This window comes from Charadrius vociferus, unplaced genomic scaffold, assembly GCF_000708025.1.
Source record: "Charadrius vociferus isolate BGI_N301 unplaced genomic scaffold, ASM70802v2 scaffold315, whole genome shotgun sequence".
Lineage (NCBI taxonomy): Eukaryota > Metazoa > Chordata > Aves > Charadriiformes > Charadriidae > Charadrius > Charadrius vociferus.
Genome location: NW_009648453.1, coordinates 522,242 through 542,278, shown reverse-complemented (window position 1 = coordinate 542,278; position 20,037 = coordinate 522,242). Strand labels below are relative to the sequence as shown.

The following is a 20,037-nucleotide window of genomic DNA, read 5'->3' as shown; positions in this document are numbered from 1 at the left end:
TGGAAGCCCAGGATTTTCAGGATGGCTTCGTGCAGAAGTATACATATATGTATGGCATATATGTATGGCATTGCTTTGGAAAAGGGCAGGGGTAGCAACCAGTAAATAACACGATTTAGAATATTCAGAGTGTGTTTTAAATATAGCTCTGAGAATGCAATGGAAGACGGTGTCTGTGATCCCAGGTTAGCATAGTCTAGATGCTTACAGTGATGAGTCCTTTAGGAATGCATATGATAATAAATGGATTGAAATGTCACTGTTTACTTATCAAGCATAGAGGAATTCTTTGATCATACTTCCAAATATAAATAAATAGTTCAAAATGAAGCATGCAGATGATGTGGTATCACCTTCTTTGCATTTTGCTTTGATATAAAAATCAGGAAGTAAATGCAACTGTTTTAAACTACTCAAAAGAGGCAAAACCAGGGCAAAACCAGGTTTCAGGTTATAAAAGTAAGGCCATTTTTTTTCTGTCTTTGATCCATTCAGTATGTGCTTTATTTCCTTTGTGCCAGTGAGAGCCATTTATGAAATGATAGGTATGGGCATTTGAAGTTCAGTCCTCATTCAAATAAGATCAGAAGGCTCTGCTACTTGGGACTTAGTAGGTACAGATAAACCCTCTGGATTCTCAATGAAAACTCATTTTTGTTCAGCTGATACAGGGATAGGCAACATTGCCACCTAACTAGGCCAAATTCTAGACCCTGTTTCAAATCCTAACCCCTCTTACTACGGCTTTGATCTGTAGCCGTGTCTCAGGACAGCTCAACAAACAGTTCTCGGGGCTATGGTGATGATATTCCAGCACATGAGCAGACCTAAGCTGATGTGCCATATATGGCAAGGATGACAGGAAAGGGATGCGACTGGAAAGTTGTTTGCCAGCTTCTCGATCCTAAGCGGGTCCTGTAAGAGTCATTCCAGTCATTACAGCTGTATAACTAAAAGCAGCTGGAGGCTGTTCTGAGGAACGTTGTCACACTAGCGTGCAGTACAGTGTCTGTCACTGTATGGGCTAGCTCACATTGTGAAAACAGCCTAGACGTGTTGATGGACCTAATAACTGCCACTTGATGTCATGTAGACATATGGTAATTAATTGGTCCATTAGACAGGACTGGCAAGTCCAAGTTTTATCAGACTTAAAGAAGTTGACCTTGAGGTCTTGTCTGTGGGTTTTAGTTCATTAAGGGCTTTCTGTGAGAGCTCTGACAACAAAACTGAGGGTTTTTTTCCTTTTATTCCTAAAGTAGACTGCAACGTGTTGAATCACATTTACTCAGGAAGATTACAATGGGTTGGATTTCTCCAGTGTCCCAATTACCAGTGCTATTTATGCATCAACTACCAATGAGGTGTAACATCCCAAGGGAGGGCTCAGTTCATATTTCACAAGTCCACCATCAGGGCACTCCCTTAGTCATGTTGCTTTCATTGCTTATTTTAAAAATCTTTCTGCCAATGCTTAAATTCTAAACTTTTCCATATGCATCTCCATACTTGGAGTAATCCTAAAAATGATACCAGTTCTCTTAACAAAATCCCTTTTCACCTTGACATTTATTTCCATTTATCACCTTGTTTTCCACTCATTTTAAAGGAACGGCTTGTTTACATAGCTCCAATAAACTTTTTTTAAGATAATCTGTCAGAAATAGCTAGGAGATAGACACGCAGCCTCCACAGCTGAACTGTGGTATATCTGTTCTGGGGGTTCCTAGGTTATTTGTCATACAGATATCATTATAAGAACCTCAAAGTTTAGGGAGTTTCCAGGGAATTTATTCTTTATTCTTTTAATTCTTTGTAATGCACCCAACTCCTCTAGACCTCAAAATATGTTGTGACAAAGTTGAATTTTGCGTGTGGGGCAGGGAGGGAGAGAGAAGTTGTAGGAGAGGAACACGACAAGGATGTGTTTGGCTTGCTGTCTCCTGCTGTCACTGAGCCATATTTAGAGGTTCTGTCTTACACCCCTCAAAGATGCTTGTTGTTATGTCTAGCCTCCATCAAAAGCTATTGATGACCCTCATCAGTTCTTCACATTTATGCTTATATAAAGAATTCTGCTGAAGTTATATGCTATAAAACAGTCATGCGTCTGTGTTTATGTGTATTCAGATAGTGCCTGCTAAGCACAGACATTTCTGTTGGATAAAGGCATTAGTTTATGGTCAACTGAGTAGTAAATTCAATCACAGTCAGCCACGAAGGAGGGTTAGTTCAAGGGCATTTTTTCATTAAACCCTCTGAGGATGGTAAGCTTTGTTCTCTTTTCATTCAATGTTTCACAGCCATCCGAAGATCACTCTATATTGGTGCCTGTTGAAACTCTGTCCCCAAAACCGAGATAAGGCACAGTATAGAATTTGCTGCTTGATCTCAGTGCTTTTATAGTTGATAATATAACATAGAATTAATAAATGCTCATAAGTTCATCACGGAGACACTGTTGCAAGTACCATGCATGTATTTACATGAACATTATATTATCAATATTGATATGTAAAATATACTGTCAGGGGCACACTTAACACCTGTATTGGATTTATTAGTAAATAGTTTCTGGGTATTTTCTGGTGGGTTATTTCAGCAGCCGTTTCAGGAACTTGCCATTTGGTTTATGCGCTTAGAATGAAAGCTTAGCCAAAAGGATAATTAACAAATCTAAGTCTATTAACAGGAAATCATTATAATAGATTGGATCTTTAAACACTTTCTTCCCTGTCACTGTTACTATTCGTACTTTTCAAAAGTGGATATTCAAGCCTCATCTTTCCATGTGTATCTTACAACGTGTAATTCTGCATGTTTTGGTGTTGGTAAACTCCTGGAAGCTCCTGGAAGTCTTCAGCTGTATCTCCAGTCTATCTATAATAATGCTAACTAGCACATACCAAATTCTGCACGTCTACTGAAAACTGATTATAGGTGCCATTGACTGAAAAATAAGCTCTGTGGCTGACACAATTACATTGATGAGCTGTTGCAGTTCCTGTTCAAATTGAAAAAGGTCAATCTTTTCTTTCTCCAGTTATTATATCAATCAAAAATACATGCAAGAAGGATTTTTTATTTTTTTTTAAGAAATTGTAAGCTTTTTCTCCTGCAGTAATTTAAGCAGAAGCTCTGTGTCAAAAATATGTTGTAAGATGAAACAAGACTCTTTTTGGGTGCTCTGCTCTGTGCCTGAGCATTCCTGTATCCTTAAAACTGTACACCACTCTTACTTTTACTTATTCCAGTTCTAAAACCTGGAATTTCATTGCAGATTTCTAGCATCCTTAAAATCATACAAAGTTTTTCATACTTTTTGGGGAGGTAATAGGAGGATTGGGCCAAGCAAGAATAACTCTACGAATGTTGCTGGACAGTGGGAGCAGAGCCAGGAATGATCTCAACTACTGAATTTTTTTTAGCTAGGTGTATGTGGTCATTTAAAGAATCCATATATATACATTGAATCTTTCAGCAACCCTTTTGTATTGTGAAATCAGACATCTATTTTTCTTGTTTGTTCTGCTAATGATGTGCATATTTAATATCCAAAGATTTTTTTTGATAGGATGATGATGATAATGGAATTATAATAAGATGAATAGGAAATAATAAAAATTACTATTAAATGTATGTATGTATATTTCCATAGAGGACATAATACCAGAGAGGTGGCACTACCAGAACTATTATGTATCACATCATTCTTTCCTCATCATTGTCTTTACAACATACAATTACAAGAGTTCTTGAGTCTTCAGGTAAGGAAATGGAGAAGGGGTGAAAGTGGGACAAAAAAGAAATACCTGGCAAAAAGGGAGTGGAGACTGAGATACCAATGACAGTCATCTGCTGTGCAAATTTCTATTAGGTAGAAAGATGATCCAGAAGTATCCTAAAAAGTGACGGTTACATAATGAGATTTTGTAAAAATTACGAATGAGAGAAATAAAATATCCCCTTCTATCACCTTAAGATGGTTATTATTTTGATAACAAATGACAGTATTATTTGCCTAAGAAAAAATTAATTCATGAGCCAAGCTCTAGGTTTGTTTTTAGTTTACTAAGAAATTCAAATGACTGGAATTTTTCTTTATTTACATAGTACTGAAATTAGCCCTTTAAATCCATTAGAATGGAAAATTCCCAAAAAAGAAAGCTGCTAGTTTTGTTGTTTTTTTAACAAGCCTGGGAGGAGTAGCTTTATCTGTACCCAATACTTTCACAAAGCTTATTAAAGAAATATATTGCTAAAGAAGTAAGGCCATTCTTTTGATCCCAGACATTTAGTTTTCTCACATAATCAATGAGAGAATAAATAACAGAATGCTGGCGATTTCTCACACAGTTGGTAGTTGAATGGAGTTTTGTCCAGTTGTGCCGAAGTTAAAGGTTGTGTCAAGTCTGTAAAATTTGAGTTACATTTCCCCCTTTTCTCTCAGCCTTTGAGAGAATTTAGTCTTCAAATGTGAAAGAATGGGTCAAGCCCAATGCTGTTGCTTCAGGATTCTTTGGGTTTGCCTCTGAATGAGAGACATATTCTATTTTTTAACCACTTTTTCTGGAAAACATGTAGTTATGATTGGGGTAAACAGTCTTGGTGGTGACTTTTTCCTGTATTTCTCAGCAACTATTTAAGTAAAGGAAAAGACCTCTGAGAGCACAAGCTGGTCTAGTGGCAACTTCCACACAATCAAGAATGTGGCTTGATTTGTTTTTTGGGTTTTTTTAAATGTTATTTTTACTCATACTTATCTTTGGTTTTGGAACAAAAATGCAAGCAGCATTTAGAACACAAAGAAAAATGCATGTTGCTAGGGGAGGGCAGGCGATTTTGAGACCAAGAAGTTTGTGAGTTGCTTTTGATACAGAATTGTTCAGAGATCTTGAATCAAAAACAAAAGCAAAAATATCCATGGCTGGCACATCAGACATTTAAATAGCTCTTTTGCAAAATCTCCCTTTGTCATCCTTCTGCCTTAATTCTACAGCTGCTGCGTATTTGACTTGGTATGAGAAATATGCTACATTTCCTATAGCATAAAAATCATACGTACAAACGATAGGCTACATATTATTTCCTTATTACTTGTTTTCAAGGAGAGTGAAAATGTTTTGGTGTCTGTTAGACAAGTTATATTTGAAATGCAATTTATTGGTCAAATCTTGAGGGCATGACTAAATACTCACAGTCCTCAGGCAAACCTGCCACAGAAATCAGTGAGAATGCACAATTATAGATGTCATTTAACTGAAATGAAGATGAGTGTTTCATAGTTGACTTCAATGGCAGTTCTGTCTGGGCAAGTACCAAGCAAGTAGTTCAGACACAGGCCCGTGAGAATGTACTTGCATGCAGATTGCCAGTTCCTCTTGATTCATTTATTTAAACACCCATAAATTTTGTATTGAGCTCCAAAGCACTTTAGCAGCTGTGGGTAGAATTTTAAATTTTTTTCCACAAACAGCAAGTGAAGTGTGTTTCTAGTAATATATTTCAGATTCATAGATGGAGGAGGGAATGTTATTTTTAAAGTTGAGGAGATGAACCACGACATTTTTAAGAAGTGAAGGATGTCTGGGCAGAATACAGTATGTTTGATGTAATCTTTGAATGTTATTTTTCTAAGTATTCCTACATTATTAAAATGTTAAAAAGACAATGCAGTATTATAGAAAGTTTGCATTCTAGGACCTCTAAAATAAGTGTGGCAGAGTCTGTAATGGGAGTATAAAATATTTACAAAATAATAGATGTCTGGTGTCAGAAAAAGATAAGTTTATCCAGCACAGCAAAAACACTTACTTTCACCTAGATGAGTCACATTTTGTAATAAAAGAACTGATACTATATTTCAGACTTTACCCAAACAGTATTATAATTTCCAACTCTTAAATTTTTCCATTCCAGCCAATACAGACTGGCATAGCTCAGAAAAGATGAAAGGTTAAGGCAGATTTAAAGTAAATTTGCCTAGACTTACAGCAACAGGACCCAGGAAGGCTAAGCTCTTGGATAGCCTCGCTTTATGGATACTTACTAAATTAACGTCCACCCTTGATAGCTGTGTGTCGTTGTGTGTCCCCTGGTTAGATCCACCTTGTTTTCTGCTGCTGGCAGCATAGTGCTACTGATCTTGCTGACCTTTATGAATAAAATCCTAATGAAGTTTTCCCCAACCTACTATACCAGGGGTGCGATGTGTCACTGAGAAATTAGGTATCAGCAATGTACACTAGGAAATTGCTCTGTATTTGCATTTGTAGGTGAGATGGTTTTCTCCAGAACTAACGTACTGCATTTACCATAGTTACCTGTTCAGTCTGAAAATTGTAAAAGGCAGGGGCAGGATCATATTAATCTATTTTCAAATGAGGAAAAGAGAAGTCCAATATAACCTGCATTCTGTAAAAAAGTAGAATTGAAGACAAGCAGGTGAAATGGAGATACAACACAAGTTGCTTCAAGTGAGTGTTAGAAGTGAGTTGGTTTGCTCCAGACATAGTACATACACTCCTGCATTTTGGCTAACAGTGCAGGATCAACCCTTCTTCTTGTTCCTCTTGCTTTTACGCAGAGAAATTGCATTGTGTTGAAATACTACGAGATTTTTGAAATCCGAATGCTCTACCCCCCTGCCTTTTTTTTCTCCCCTGGTGAGTGCACCCAGATTTTTTCTTGATCTTGGTCAGTAAAACAGACCTAAAACACCAGCCAACCAACCAAAAACAATTCCCCAAGAATCCCCAACTATGCAAGGAACTGACTGAAAATCATAGGTGATACAGTGGGATCATCTCAGACACCCAGTAATTGGAGCAGCAGGCACTCTCTGTTCAGAAAGGTGTACAAATAAGTACAGAAATAGATTTTGCAGGGCAAGATTTTACAGTTGCAGAACTATGTGTACTTCTGAATATTTTCTAATTCTCAGCAGTCTGCTTTCATGACCTGCTTTAAACCCATCCAAAATTTCAACACCCACCCTTTGTAACATTACATCTTTAATCTGATTGGTTGTAAATAATTTTGTACTCTGAAAAAAAGACAGGTTCCTTTATAAGAAAATTCCCTGGAGTCTTTGGTATGCCAAATCAGAAATAAAAGATCCAAGAAATTAAGTATCAACATCAGTGTTGTACCACTGCCAAACAAGCAATACTTCTGAAATGAAAAAGATACTTCGGCTCAGCCCGTTGGAGAGTGGTGATGCAGTTAATCAAATAATCAGTCTAGCTACAGAGTTCACTCAATATTGCAGAGCCATCCAGACATTTCCTGATGTAGCTTCAGGATCTCGAGAAAATATGTTGTAGTTTATTTCAGTGCATATTTGTGTTTGAGATGAAAAGCGTTATATTTATAGCTTCCATTTATTTCTCATCTTTGTATAGAAACAAAATTGGTTTTCTTTAGAATGTGTCAAACAGATTTATTTCATGTAAAACCTTTCATTATATAAAACCTAGCTGTTTTTCAGACAGGCTTGAAGTACAAGAAAAAACATTTTAAAGAAAACTAAAGGTAATCAAAGGGTTAATAGATACACTGTGCTGTCTGATTTGCATGTAGGTTTGCAGTGGAATTTTTCTAGAACAGAGCCCTACGGGTTTTTCAGCCTCATTTCTCAGTAGACTGCACAACTGGTGAGAAAGTAGGTATTTTGTCTGACAGCCATTAGAGTCTCATTATTCAGCAAATGTGGAGATAAAACAAAAAAAGATTTTGAATTCCCTTATCAAAGTTAGCTAACTCTGTCTTAATGAGTGTCAAGAAATAATCTCATGCTCTTTGTTGTTTTTTTTTGAGCGACGCTGAAATGCAGGACAGAGTGCTTACAAATGCTATAAAGGTTGTGACCACTAGTGACTTAATTGCTTTCCCGCTATTGCCTTTATGGCATATATTACTCATAGTGTTCATCTTTTTCTTCATAAAAAGGATAATTAATTGTGTAAGTGCATGCTTTATTCCTTTACAGCAGTGTGAGCCAGCAGAAGATAAGACTTTCAGTGAAGAATAATGTTTTGAAACTTGCTTTTCTTACTGGAGCTATTGTCTGCCTTTCTATTCAGTAGCTTTTCTGCTAACACATTGAAGGAGGCCCTTCTTGTCCTTCTGTTAATCTGGTCATTGATTTTCTCCCTCCATATCTTATTTCAGGGCAAAGAGATGTACAGGAACTATTGCTTCCAATGTAAAGACTTATGGGTCCTCTCTCTCTCTGCCCTAGACCTGTGTCCCGGGGTAGATCATAGGTTTTGTTTAGGCAGTGCTTCAAATACAGTGTGGCTAAATAAGTTTTCCTCGCCTTGATTTTATTTCTTTGTCATTTCTTAACATCTCCCTTAACTACTTTCAGCCAGGCTTGTAACCTCTTTGGCTGTAATCTCTCTACTTTCATGTTTTTGTTTTAAATGCTTCAAATTTTGTTGCAATATTTCTGTGGTGCAGCTAAAGCTACTCATTTTTCTCTCTCCGAATTCTTATGTCCTTCACTTTCAAAGCTCTTCGTACCTTTGTATGTCTTTGTAATGTACTTTCAAGATGCTGACTTGCACCTACTACCCATCAGCCATTGAAACCAGCTTCCAAAACAGCTTCCTGCTTTTTCTGGTCCTATTTGTAAAGAGCTCCTTGCAAACAGCTGCCAAACTTACTTCTGTTACTGCTGAAAATTTCTCTTTCTTTGTGATGGATTGAAAAACAGTAAAAAAGCTCATGAGAAGTTTGGCTGCCACACCAGTGCCTGTGTTGGTGACCAGTTGTTCTGTCTTTTCTGATTTCGTACCTGTCTGCCTGCAGCTGTGATCTCTGCTCTTAAACTAAAAATCACTTGGTTTGGGGACCACCTTATTGTTCTGTGTGCAGAAAGCTTAGAACACCAAGGTCAAATGATAGATTTCAGTACTATCAACTAACTCTCCTCTCTTCAACATTGTCAATGGGAGTATTTTATAAAGAAGTGTAGGAAGAAAAAGTGAGAAATAAGTGTCACTTTTTAGTTTTGTCAGATGTGCCAAGCATCTAAAATGTCAAATTGTAACTGAGAATTTTATTTTTCAATAAACACTTTTTTACTTTGTCTTTATTGATGCTGGTTTAGCTACAGTGATAAGCTTTTCAGCAAAATTTATTGGATTTTATACGGCTGTAATTAATGTAACTGATTTTACCTTTGCTACACAGTTGATCAGGGAAAGAACATTTATACAATAGTCTGACAAACTGATTGATTTCCTCTTCCCTTTCTGTAATCACTGTATTCTTCAAAGGTTGTTTAATGCAGCCCAATATTCATAGGCATATCTGGAGCTGTTGAAATTATACGGAGAACCTGAAAATTGGTTTCAATCAGTACAGCTCTGCTGGTGTGGGAGATATGCTTGCTTTACCTCAAAGTCTCAATTACTCTCAAAAATCAACACTTCAGACTGATACCAGTTCCCTGCAACACAACTTATGTGAACTCAAGGCTATCATAAGACAATCTTTGCACCGCATTTCTGGTTACCTATGAATAAAACATAAACCCTTCCTTTCAGAAATCACTTTTGGTTATAGTTACCATGGGAAGTGGCATGGGCAGAAGTTAATTGAAGGTGTTCAGGGTCATCAAGCTGTCTATGTTTTTAAGAGTCATTCTTTCAGCAGTGATGTAAACAAGACTGATCACATGAAAAAGTTTGCATCAGTTCTGCTCGTTGGTTGCATAGCCTTGATAACCATACAGTTATGAATTAAATTCGGTTATACATTATACATAGACATATTCAGTTATACATTAAATTATTTTGTTGCTCTGTTTCTCCTAATGTAGCTGGTTTAGGCTGGAAATTGCATTAGAAATTGCATGGCTCTTTCTTCAGGATTTTCAAGAAGGAAAGGAGCACAAGTATTTTCTATTTTCTTACCTTTATGAAGGAGAATCATAAATATCTAGACTGCCAAAACCATTTTTTCCATTATGCTCTTTTCTAAGTTGGCAATGTGTTCTGTTGTACGAGCAGGTGGAAGAATTATAAAAACAAATCTCCATCTCTAGGACGGGAAATTAGCAAATCTCTCAAAAGAGCTTCGGTGTAGGGTTGTCTAGAGCAGCGGTGGCCACTTTGCCGTGTCTGTGCTGCCCTTCTGTAGTGAGTACTTTGTGTGTGACTGCTCTTCAGTGCCTGCAGCTGGGGGATGCAGTGAAGGACCTGGCAGGAAGAAAGGTGCCAAGCCGAAGCCTGGCAGTGGGTGGTTAAAAGCACGGCGTGGTCTCTTCCCGGTGGGGAGCTGCCTCCACTGCAGCCAGCACCACTCTGGGCGGCTGTTTTCTGTCCCGGGGTCCTTTGTCCACGTGCTCAGCCTTTGGCACGAGTCATGGGTAGCAGTCCCAGCTTCTGGCAGAGAAAAGAGGCAGGCAGGTGTAAAGCTATACCTTCCATCACATGCACACACACAAAATATGTATTTCCAGTAATCAAAATAGTATGTCTTCTGTTAATGTCACAGTAAGACCGGATTTACTTATTTATTACATACAGGCAGAAAAGGTATGTGACAGTTTTTTAGGTACAGACCTAATAGCCCTTACAAACTTTTAGCATATGTGTTGGAAAGGTCTTCTGCAAGTGTATCACATGTGTCATCTTTACCTTGGATAATCTTTTAATTCCAATTGCTATTTGAACAAGCTGTTGCGAAACAGGAGTTTATTGCAAAGTTATGTTTCGTGTATCTTCAGTGATAAAAGCTCTGCAGATAGGCATGTTGTGGGATGTAAGTAGCAATGACTATTGATACAGAAAAAAAGCAATACCTATAGGCACATTTTAGTACGGAAAGAAATCATTTTACAATAGAAATTTGTAACGTGCAGATATATATGTTATAAAATTGTAAACACTTCACACAAATTGCAAAGTAAACCAAATGAACTCTCTTAAAGTTACCTTATAAACCAAACTGCTTAATGGAATGGTTGGGGGATAAAAAAAAGATGTATTCTTTTCGCTTTCTGCATGGACTGCATCGATCGCTGGACTATGAGCCAGGGCGCAGCGTTCGTATTCAGCTGTTCACCAGGAAAGAAAATAACAGAAAAGAAGGGATGCAGCTTGAGTGTCAGAGGGAAGAAGTTTTATGGTAACATTTTTTTGCCCCTTTTTTGAGCTAGGGCAAAACCCGTTCACTTATCTGGACTAGGATTTCAGCATTAACAGGTAGGTCCTGTAGATTATGCCATTGCAACTGTAGTGAGAGGCGTATGACCTGCAAAGGTCGGTAAATCATTTCAGCTGGTCTTGCACTGGAAGTTAGAACCTGTTAGATTTGAACCTGTCAGATGTTATCCTGCGCCGTGTCCTGACTTTGGTACTTACAGCTGAAATGAGGCGGTACTAATTAGATAAATAAGCCTTGAATTTTAACATGGTGCTGACACAAACATAAGGCAAACAACCAGAAATATGTGAAAACAACTTCAAAGCAGAATTGCAACAATGTAAGTAGGCGACGAGAGCATTGATATTACTGAGCCCACAGCAATACTTAATTAGCTTGCTTTATTTTTTCCTTGGGCTCTATTTCAAAATAAATTCAGGCTTCAGTAAGAACTTGAAATGAGCCATTGATTTACTTCTCTGGAGTCTTAAGGAAAAGGGAGACTTAATTTAAAGCCAGGAATTTAACACAGATGAAATTTGGCCTTCCTATGTGGAAAAAGAACATAGTGGGATACAATGCAACAGTACGGGTTAGATTTTAAATGGTCCTTTTGCACGTGAGTTGCAATGTGAGCATTTCAACCTGACCCTGACTCAGGTTGAATCATAGCTACAGTTTTCTGGGAGGAGGTTGTTACCGCTGTGGTCTCCTGCTTCCAGCTGTGCTCTGCTGACCTGTGCAGCAGAAGCCGGTGCATCCCGGTCCTGGGCAGGTTGGACTCACTTGTGCCCTTGTTTGGCCTCTGCCCGGCTCTGTTGGGCTCCGTGGGCTTGGCCCAGGTGGAAATCAGAGCAAATTTGAGCCCGTTCTCAGTAATACTTGCCTTCAGAAATAGCAAGAGGACTATGATCCTGCATCTGCATCTAACCATCCACGTGTATTTTATACAGTGATTACAGTTTGGAAGTATGTATATGCGTGCAGGCAATAACAGTTGCATTTCTGATTTCTGTGTGGAGATATTATTTGTTAGCTCTGTGTATAAGTACAAATAAAAAATCATCTTCGTGCTTTGTATATACATGCGATTTGCATTTCCTGTGCTTTGCACAGTTGAATACTTGGCATTTCTGTCTCAAACATAAAATTGTAAGTAATGGTGTTTTGAATTCTGTGGATTGAAAACAATAAGCTGTTATCAAAAGCCCATTTGGAGAAGTGCAATTTTCTGATTTTAGAAGCCAGGAAAACCCAGTTCTGGCCCCACTGCAGTGACAAATATGCACTTAGCTCGGTGTACTTTCTGTGGGAGTTAAACTGTATAATAACCTTACAATTATGATCTTTGAAGATGTTCTGCATTAAGCATTTAGAATGGTGGAAGGAAACATTAATTCATAGAGGGGCGTGTGTCTCTCCTTATACACATACATCTCCATGGATGAAGAGCTTATTTCTGTCAGGAAGCTTTCCAAATGATGGTATTATTATGTGAACCAAGGTTCTTTCCAAAAGCTGAGATACTGGCAGAATTGAGCCCAGCTGGATGCTGGTAACTTCTCTCTAGTTTTCTAGAAGTTTTCTTGTTAGCTTGTTACGCATTATATACTCTAGAATTGCTCTGTATTATGAATAGTGAAAACACTGTAAATCTGGGGAATATTTTAAAAATTGATGTACTACATCAGCTGTTGGCCGGCTAAGTGAGGAGAAGTGGGAAATGAAATCTGTCATTTTTCAATCATCTGTTAAATTCAGTGATGGAAAACCATCACTCTGTGATGGTAATTGGTGGCCTGTGTAAAATGGATCTTACTCCATTGCTCAGAGCTCGCTCCACAGACGCTTGATGGCAAAACAAAGAAATAAAAATCTGCTCCCTCTTGTTGCAGGCGGTTCGAACAGAGAGGTCAGGAGCTGCAGGCAGGAGTGTGAACACTGTTCGGCACTTGCTGCACAAGAGGGTCTCTCAGGCCGGGGGTCCACCCTGGTGGGTCCCCTCCTTTTCTCCCTCTCACAGGAGGAGATCATTTCTATCTCCAGAAAGTGTTTCAAAAGCACCAAATCTTTATGCTTACATTAGAAAAAAAATACGTGGGAAACAACCCCCAAACTGAAACTGTAGTCTCTATATATTAACATACAGCTTGCAGGTTCTGCAGATGTATTATTCTTTTAAGGCCTGAAATGCAAAATTCTGAGGAACCTTCCTTTACTGCAGTCAGGTTCACATACATCCTGGCATTATGCCTTTTGCAGTCTGGTATATTATTGCATAGAAAAACAAGTCTATTTTCCTGTGATGTGAATTCACAAATGGCAGCAGTTCAGCGTGTTTCCTTTGTAGATGTTAGTACCTCTGAGAACTTTCCTTATTGAAAACTATTTAATTTAAAATGTTAGCAAATGCTGTTTATTAAAACAGTGTATTTTATGAAGACTCACAAGTCATATAATGTGTTCTAGGTTTTTGCAGATGTGACCTATTACTACAGTGACATTAAAATTGAATAGTCTATGAACTATGATTTAACATCACTTTATTTTGTCATACTTTATCAATCAAAATACCTTCAGAATCTGGTTTTATCATTAATTTAGTCCTAATAGGTGTCTTCGTATTTGATCATTTTCAATGTTTAATACAGTTCATATCATGTAATTTCAAAATATTTTTATTGCTACTTTAAAAAATAATAATTCTTTTATAAGAATTTTCTCTCTCCTGGTTTTAACAATCTAAAATTGATGTACTGCAATGCACTTCTGGGAAATATGCCAATAACTGTTTCAAGATGCCTGTTCATAGTTCATGCTCACTCTCAAGTGTTTGTTGTAGGGGTACAATCCTGTTTTCAGAATTCTTGGTAGCACAGCATTGCCCTGATGCACAGAGTTATGTTAAGACAGAGCCTGGTAGCTGTAAACATAAAGTGCAAGGGCCCATATTTAAAAATAACCCAGTGCTCAAAATAGAACCTAGTTTTTCAAATCGGTTCAACGCTATTTAAAACTATGCCATAGGTTTCAAGTGGGATATAAGTGGTTTTTAAGAGGTTGCTGTTACGGAGATGTTGTCCTTGCTTAGATGCTAAAATATGATTGCTGTTGTTCAGAGTGATAACTTGCCACAGTCTTCTGCAGTCCTTTCTTATGTCCATTTTGTTCGGGTTGCTCATACCAGCACCACTGTAGTGTCCCCCTCCCATCCCATGCTCTTTCTAGGTGAGCTTGTTTTACTGCCGCCAACTAGCATGGCCTGCAGCCACAAGGACTATGGCTGAATAGGTTAAAATGCAATGAGCTCTTGTAGACAACACATAGGCAAGGAGCATTTGAGTACTGGCTCTGGCACAAAGTTCCTCTTCAGGCACAGCTGGGACATTTAATCTCTCGCCTTGCGATCGCCATCTGTAAAATGAAGTGATACCTGCCTACCTGTCTCACAGGGACACGGACTATTGACTCATCTGTGTGAAGTGATACAGGAATGCACTGAATGCACATCGTAGCCATGTGATCTCCAGATATATGGGGAATTGTTCTTGGAAAAAACCTAAAAATATTAGCAGCTGTGTTCATGTGTGTAGTGCAGTACCATAGTCAACTCCTGTAACTGAAATGAGGGATATCATATGTCAGGATGCTTCTGGAGCCTTTCAGTGTCCTTCCAGTGACTTTGAGAAACTTGAGCTATTTCAAAGGCAAATATATTGCTTTTCAGAAATATTTTTGTAATCCCCAGTGCAAAGACTCACATGTTTCCGAGTGCTCTCCAGTCCTTAACCCTAGCTGCCTTTGGGCTTTCTTGGGCTCTTTTCAACTGGCTGAACCCGCAGCATGACAGCAACAACAGCTGGCATGAATTTGTTGAAGTGATTGGTATTCACTGGTAACCTTAAAAACAGGAAAATCACCCCTTTTGTCAAATTACACACATTTCATGGTAGGATTTTAACAAGATTTCAAGGATGCTGCTGTCCTGTATAAAATGAGATGAATTAGGCCCCTGTTGTGTTAGGTTCACTAAAACCACAGGACTATTACTGTGTGATTTCTTTGCGTGCAGCATGTTATGACATATGTATTTTGCTTCTTTTAGAAGATAAAGGGAAAGCAAAACCCAATAGTGCAAGTCAGCAGTCCAGTACAGAAGTGGGTCCTTTCCTTCCCAAACCTGGAGTGGCAGCAGTGGCACCTGTAACACCTGCCTCATCCTCCAAGAGCACAAATGGAGCTCCTAACACAGTTCCTGAGTCAGAAGAGGAAAAAGCCAAAAAACTGCTTTACTGTTCATTATGCAAAGTGGCTGTGAATTCCCTGTCACAATTAGAAGCCCACAATACAGGTGAGTGTGCATGCAGTGCAAGTCAGTTGTGTGCTATTATTTTTAAAATTCAAGGTAACAAGCTGGTTTCCTGACACTGCGGTAGCCACACTTCACTGAAGAGTCTTTTAGTTCAAACTTACAATGGCAAATTACAGAAACGTTTCTGTTAATGACAATTTCGTGTGTGGTGTTTGATATTTTATTAAAGCTCTCTATAAATTTTTTGAACTGTCCTTCATGTACTGTATAAGCTCTTAGTTGACATAATCACTACAATTCATGTTACCCAATCAGCTTCCATCATACCTCCAGAGTGAGGATCATAGTATGATCATAGTGGTTTCCGTAACTCTAAGGTTTCTAAAATGCCAGTTCTCTCTCTCTTTTATATATCATCTCACTATCTCTGGTGTCTGTTTTTTTGCTGGTACAACTTATAGTAATTTTTCTTACTTGATATTTTTGATAATTTTAGGGTGGGCTCCGTTAGATTTCCTAGATGTCCTAGAATCTTTTGACTATTGCAAATTAGATATGCTCCCTTTAAAAGGCCACAAGCAGCAGTCCCTAGTGTGCTCTGGCTGCTCAGTGATGTGCTGGTAATGTAAAGCTTGTTAACAAACCATTGAAGCTGGTTGTCCACCTGTAATCCATTCTTGAAATGGCCAATACAGCCATTTCTTCCAAAGCAGAGGATACTTCTTGAAGTATTCCTATTCCTAGGCAGCTTTTGAGTGATTGCTGTGGTTCCTCTCCCACGCTTGGCTTGGCCCTTTTCTGTGATTCACCAGCTATATGGATTTTGGCAGAAGAATAAGCTATGAACACCTTGGCCGTGCAGGCACACACTCCCCGCAAACAGAGAGGCAGGGGTCCAGCATGCCTGTTCCCTTTTTGTACAAACACTTCTTCTATTGTCTGGCTTCCCTTTAGATCAAGGAAGTGGGAACTATACTGAGCAAAACCGGTCATCATTAATCCTCATCTGTGGTGACTTTAACCATTCTGTCTTGAAGATAAATGTGTTACAAGAAGTCCCAAGGCTAATGGACATGGTTGTATGTTGTTGATCATTAACCCACCTGCGTCTCCTTCTCCATTAGGCTCCAAGCACAAGACCATGGTCGAGGCTCGGAACGGTGCTGGTCCCATCAAGTCTTATCCTAGACCTGGATCCCGGCTGAAGGTGCAGAATGGCAGTAAAGGCTCAGGACTGCAGAACAAGACGTTTCATTGTGAAATCTGTGATGTCCATGTTAATTCAGAAATTCAGCTTAAGCAGGTAGCTTGCATGTATCTGGGGCACCGTTGGTTTTTTTTAGTTGCATTGCAATATTGTAGGTGGGATGTAGGTCTGTGTGAAGATGTTTTGGCAAAAAGTGAACTTAGTATTTCTTTTCTGTCATCCCACAACTATTTCTAAATAGTTCACCGTAGGTCAAGTTCACCTAATGGTTTCAGCTGGGAAAAAATGGGCTTGAGAGTTGTAAAGCAGAGGTAGACAAGGTGTCAGTATCAATGAATAACGCAGCAGATCTAGTTTAGAAGTTTGCTGTGGCTCAGGAGAGAGATTTGAACTTTGGTCTCCCAAATGGAAGAAATTCTGGGTTGAAGATCCCTGAATTCCTCCTTTGGTGCTGTTTCAATCTGCTGAGATACTTTTTAACAGTATGTGAGAAGGAGAATGTGACTTGAATCTATTGGTTTAGGACAATCAGCAGGAGGGTAATACTGTAGATATGGCTGAATTGTGTAGAGCAACATTATCATTAACAGCGTAGCTGTATGAACATGCAGCTCTGCTCTACCTGAGCCAATTAAGCTCTGGGTTCCAAGCTGTGCCAATACCACTGCGTTGTTTCTGATACCCAAACAGGAATCTCTAACTGGATGGTGCTGTGCTGTGGGGATGTGTCCTCTCATTCCTTGTTATTTCAGTTATCTCTAAGATAGTATTAAATTGCATGGTGTAGACATATCCCTGGGTACTGGTTCTTCCTTCAGATAATATTGAATTATTTATACAACTGAACAATATCAGCGAGACTGAAATTTACCTCCTACTTCTGAATATCCCTATGACCTAGTGATTACAGCTCTGCCTGGTTCAAACCTCCTCAAGTGGAAAAAGGAAATACTAACTAAAATATCAATAATTTGCAGAGCCTCTCTTGGATCACAGAATTTGCTGTATTTGATTAGTTTCTGATTCTCTATTTGATGTGCTCCAAATTGTTATGTTTAATTTAGCAAAACTCAGCTTTGCTCTCTCTAAAGAACCTACTTTATCTTGCAAACAGGGGCTTAGGCATATCCTGCTGATAAATCGATTTCAAACTCAAAACTGAGAAGTGTTTAAACAGCTAATTAAATGTGAGGTTATTTATTTCAGCACATTTCCAGCCGAAGGCATAAGGACAGAGTTGCAGGAAAGCCTATGAAACCTAAATATAGTCCTTACAACAAACTGCAGCGCAGCCCAAGTATTTTAGCAGTAAGTATTTTTATTTCTCATCACTGTCTGTGTGAATTTGTGACCTTGGGGACTCCCACCGCACAGAGACAGGAACATGACAGACCTGACACTTCCGCAGCGTTTCTCCCCCTGCAGGCTGAATCTGCACGGGGATCAAATTTGAAGATAGTTATGTATTCTGTCTGCCCAGTCAAAGGCACGCAGACAGTACTGCGAATGTTATTTACTGCTGGGAAGAAGGGAATAATCAGTGGAACGGGGAATGAACCGTGTGCCCCGTGGAAAGGTATCAGCTCTGCTGGGCTAGTGCACTTCTCCTTGAAGGCTGCAATGTATATACTCTGTCTTTCTGGGCACCTCAGATAACTCTCAGTTATGACAGATGCAGTCAGGAAAAGCACATCAGATGTTAAGATATAAAAATACTAATGCTCATTCTCTGCATACAGCAAAACAGAGTGCTGTGTGGACGTACTATGTTGGTACGAAAGAGTTATCAGGTGTTTAGGAGAATTGACTGCCTATCTGAAGCTCAGGCTGTGTCTGTCCCTGGCTATCAAAACCCCTCTCCTGCCTTTGTGCCCCAGCCGTTCCCCTTTTCCACCCACCTGCATTTCCAGGAATTCCCCAAGCTGGTTCTGCCAGTCAGCTGCAGCCGGAGTTCAGGCTGGCTCTAGCACAGCACAGATTGTATGTTTATTTGCTCATGACTCAGCCGGTATTTTATTCATCAGGGAAAAGTGCATGCCACCTATGGTACAAAAACAATTTATAGGTTGGAAAGAGAGAGATGCAAATGTGTGTGCGCAACAGTGAGTGTGTGAAAAGCCTTTAAAAGCTGAAATATTTGTATGTCTTTGTAATTGTATAGAGGCAAATGAAAATGCTGCAGGCTTTCTCTAAGACTACCCATTCGATAGGCTCTGCACACACTAATCTTCATTTGTGTAATGCATCATTTTTTTAATTTATTGCATAAGGAGAGCCCTCCAGTAATAAAGGAAGGGTACGAGTATCTTTCCCCCCACAAATGTGTGATTGTGGTGCAAACCATTTTCAGTGAGACTGTAGTGTGTTTATTTCTGGTTAGCTTTTTCACCACAAGCACCAGCAACCATTGTAGATCATACACTGAGTAATAATTCTTTCGGAAAGAATTCTTTATGGTATTGGTCTTAAAAAATATTTCTGTTTTGAAAAGAGCAGCTCTGCATTGGCAAGTAACAAGCTGACTGGACTAATACTAGTTTTCCATCTTGACCACTCTACTTTTCTACAATTCATTTTTGCAAGTGGAAAATTCGACTTTTGACGTGTTTTTTTTTAATGATTCTTGCACGGTTATGATTTATATAATTTAATGCTGTTAGCTTGCAAATTATGCTTACTTCTAAACGCCCTTACACTCAAGAGATCTGCGTATCTTTAAATATACGATTTGGTTGCTTTAATTGCCTTGGGAGTAAGAAGACAATGTCAATAAAATTTCTAAGCAGCTGAGATGAGGCTTCTGTGAGAAACCACAGCGTGCTCTTTGTCAGGGTTCGTTTTTTCCCTCATGTAAAAGTGGGCGTGGGGAGAATTGTATTTACATTACTTTCTTGTGTGTTTTATTCCAGGCAAAACTTGCATTCCAGAAGGACATGATTAAGCCGCTGGCACCTGCTTTCCTTTCATCTCCTCTTGCTGCAGCTGCAGCTGTATCGTCGGCTCTGTCCCTTCCTCCCCGTCCCTCTGCCTCCTTGTTCCAGGCGCCCGCAATACCACCAGCTCTCCTCAGGCCAGGCCATGGTCCCATCCGAGCAACACCTGCCTCCATACTTTTTGCACCATACTAATTTATTGATGTAAAAAAGAGCTAACTATGGCCAGTAGAAAGGGTAAAAGAAAAGCAAGGAAGGGGTCGAGATTTTAAAATGTCTTTCTCTTTTGAAATGCCATCCGGCGTGACACCTCAACCAACCACACCATAAGAGTCATCACTGACGGTACTGCATTTTGAAGTCTAGACAACTCGCTTTCTCATTCTCTCTCTGTCTCTCTTTTTTTAATCCAAATAGAGAGTTATTTT

General features: G+C 39.0%; 1 protein-coding gene across 1 annotated transcript in view; it reads left to right on the top strand.

The window, feature by feature from the left end:
- ZNF385B (zinc finger protein 385B) overlaps nt 1-19,804 on the top strand; it is a 143,836-nt gene extending 124,032 nt beyond the window's left edge. Inside the window, exons 5-8 of the mRNA XM_009885613.1 lie at nt 15,263-15,508; nt 16,594-16,772; nt 17,883-17,984; nt 19,586-19,804. Coding sequence (XP_009883915.1) covers nt 15,263-15,508; nt 16,594-16,772; nt 17,883-17,984; nt 19,586-19,804 — 746 coding nt within the window. The remainder of the gene's footprint in view (nt 1-15,262; nt 15,509-16,593; nt 16,773-17,882; nt 17,985-19,585) is intronic.
- The last annotated feature ends 233 nt before the right edge of the window (nt 19,805-20,037 follow it).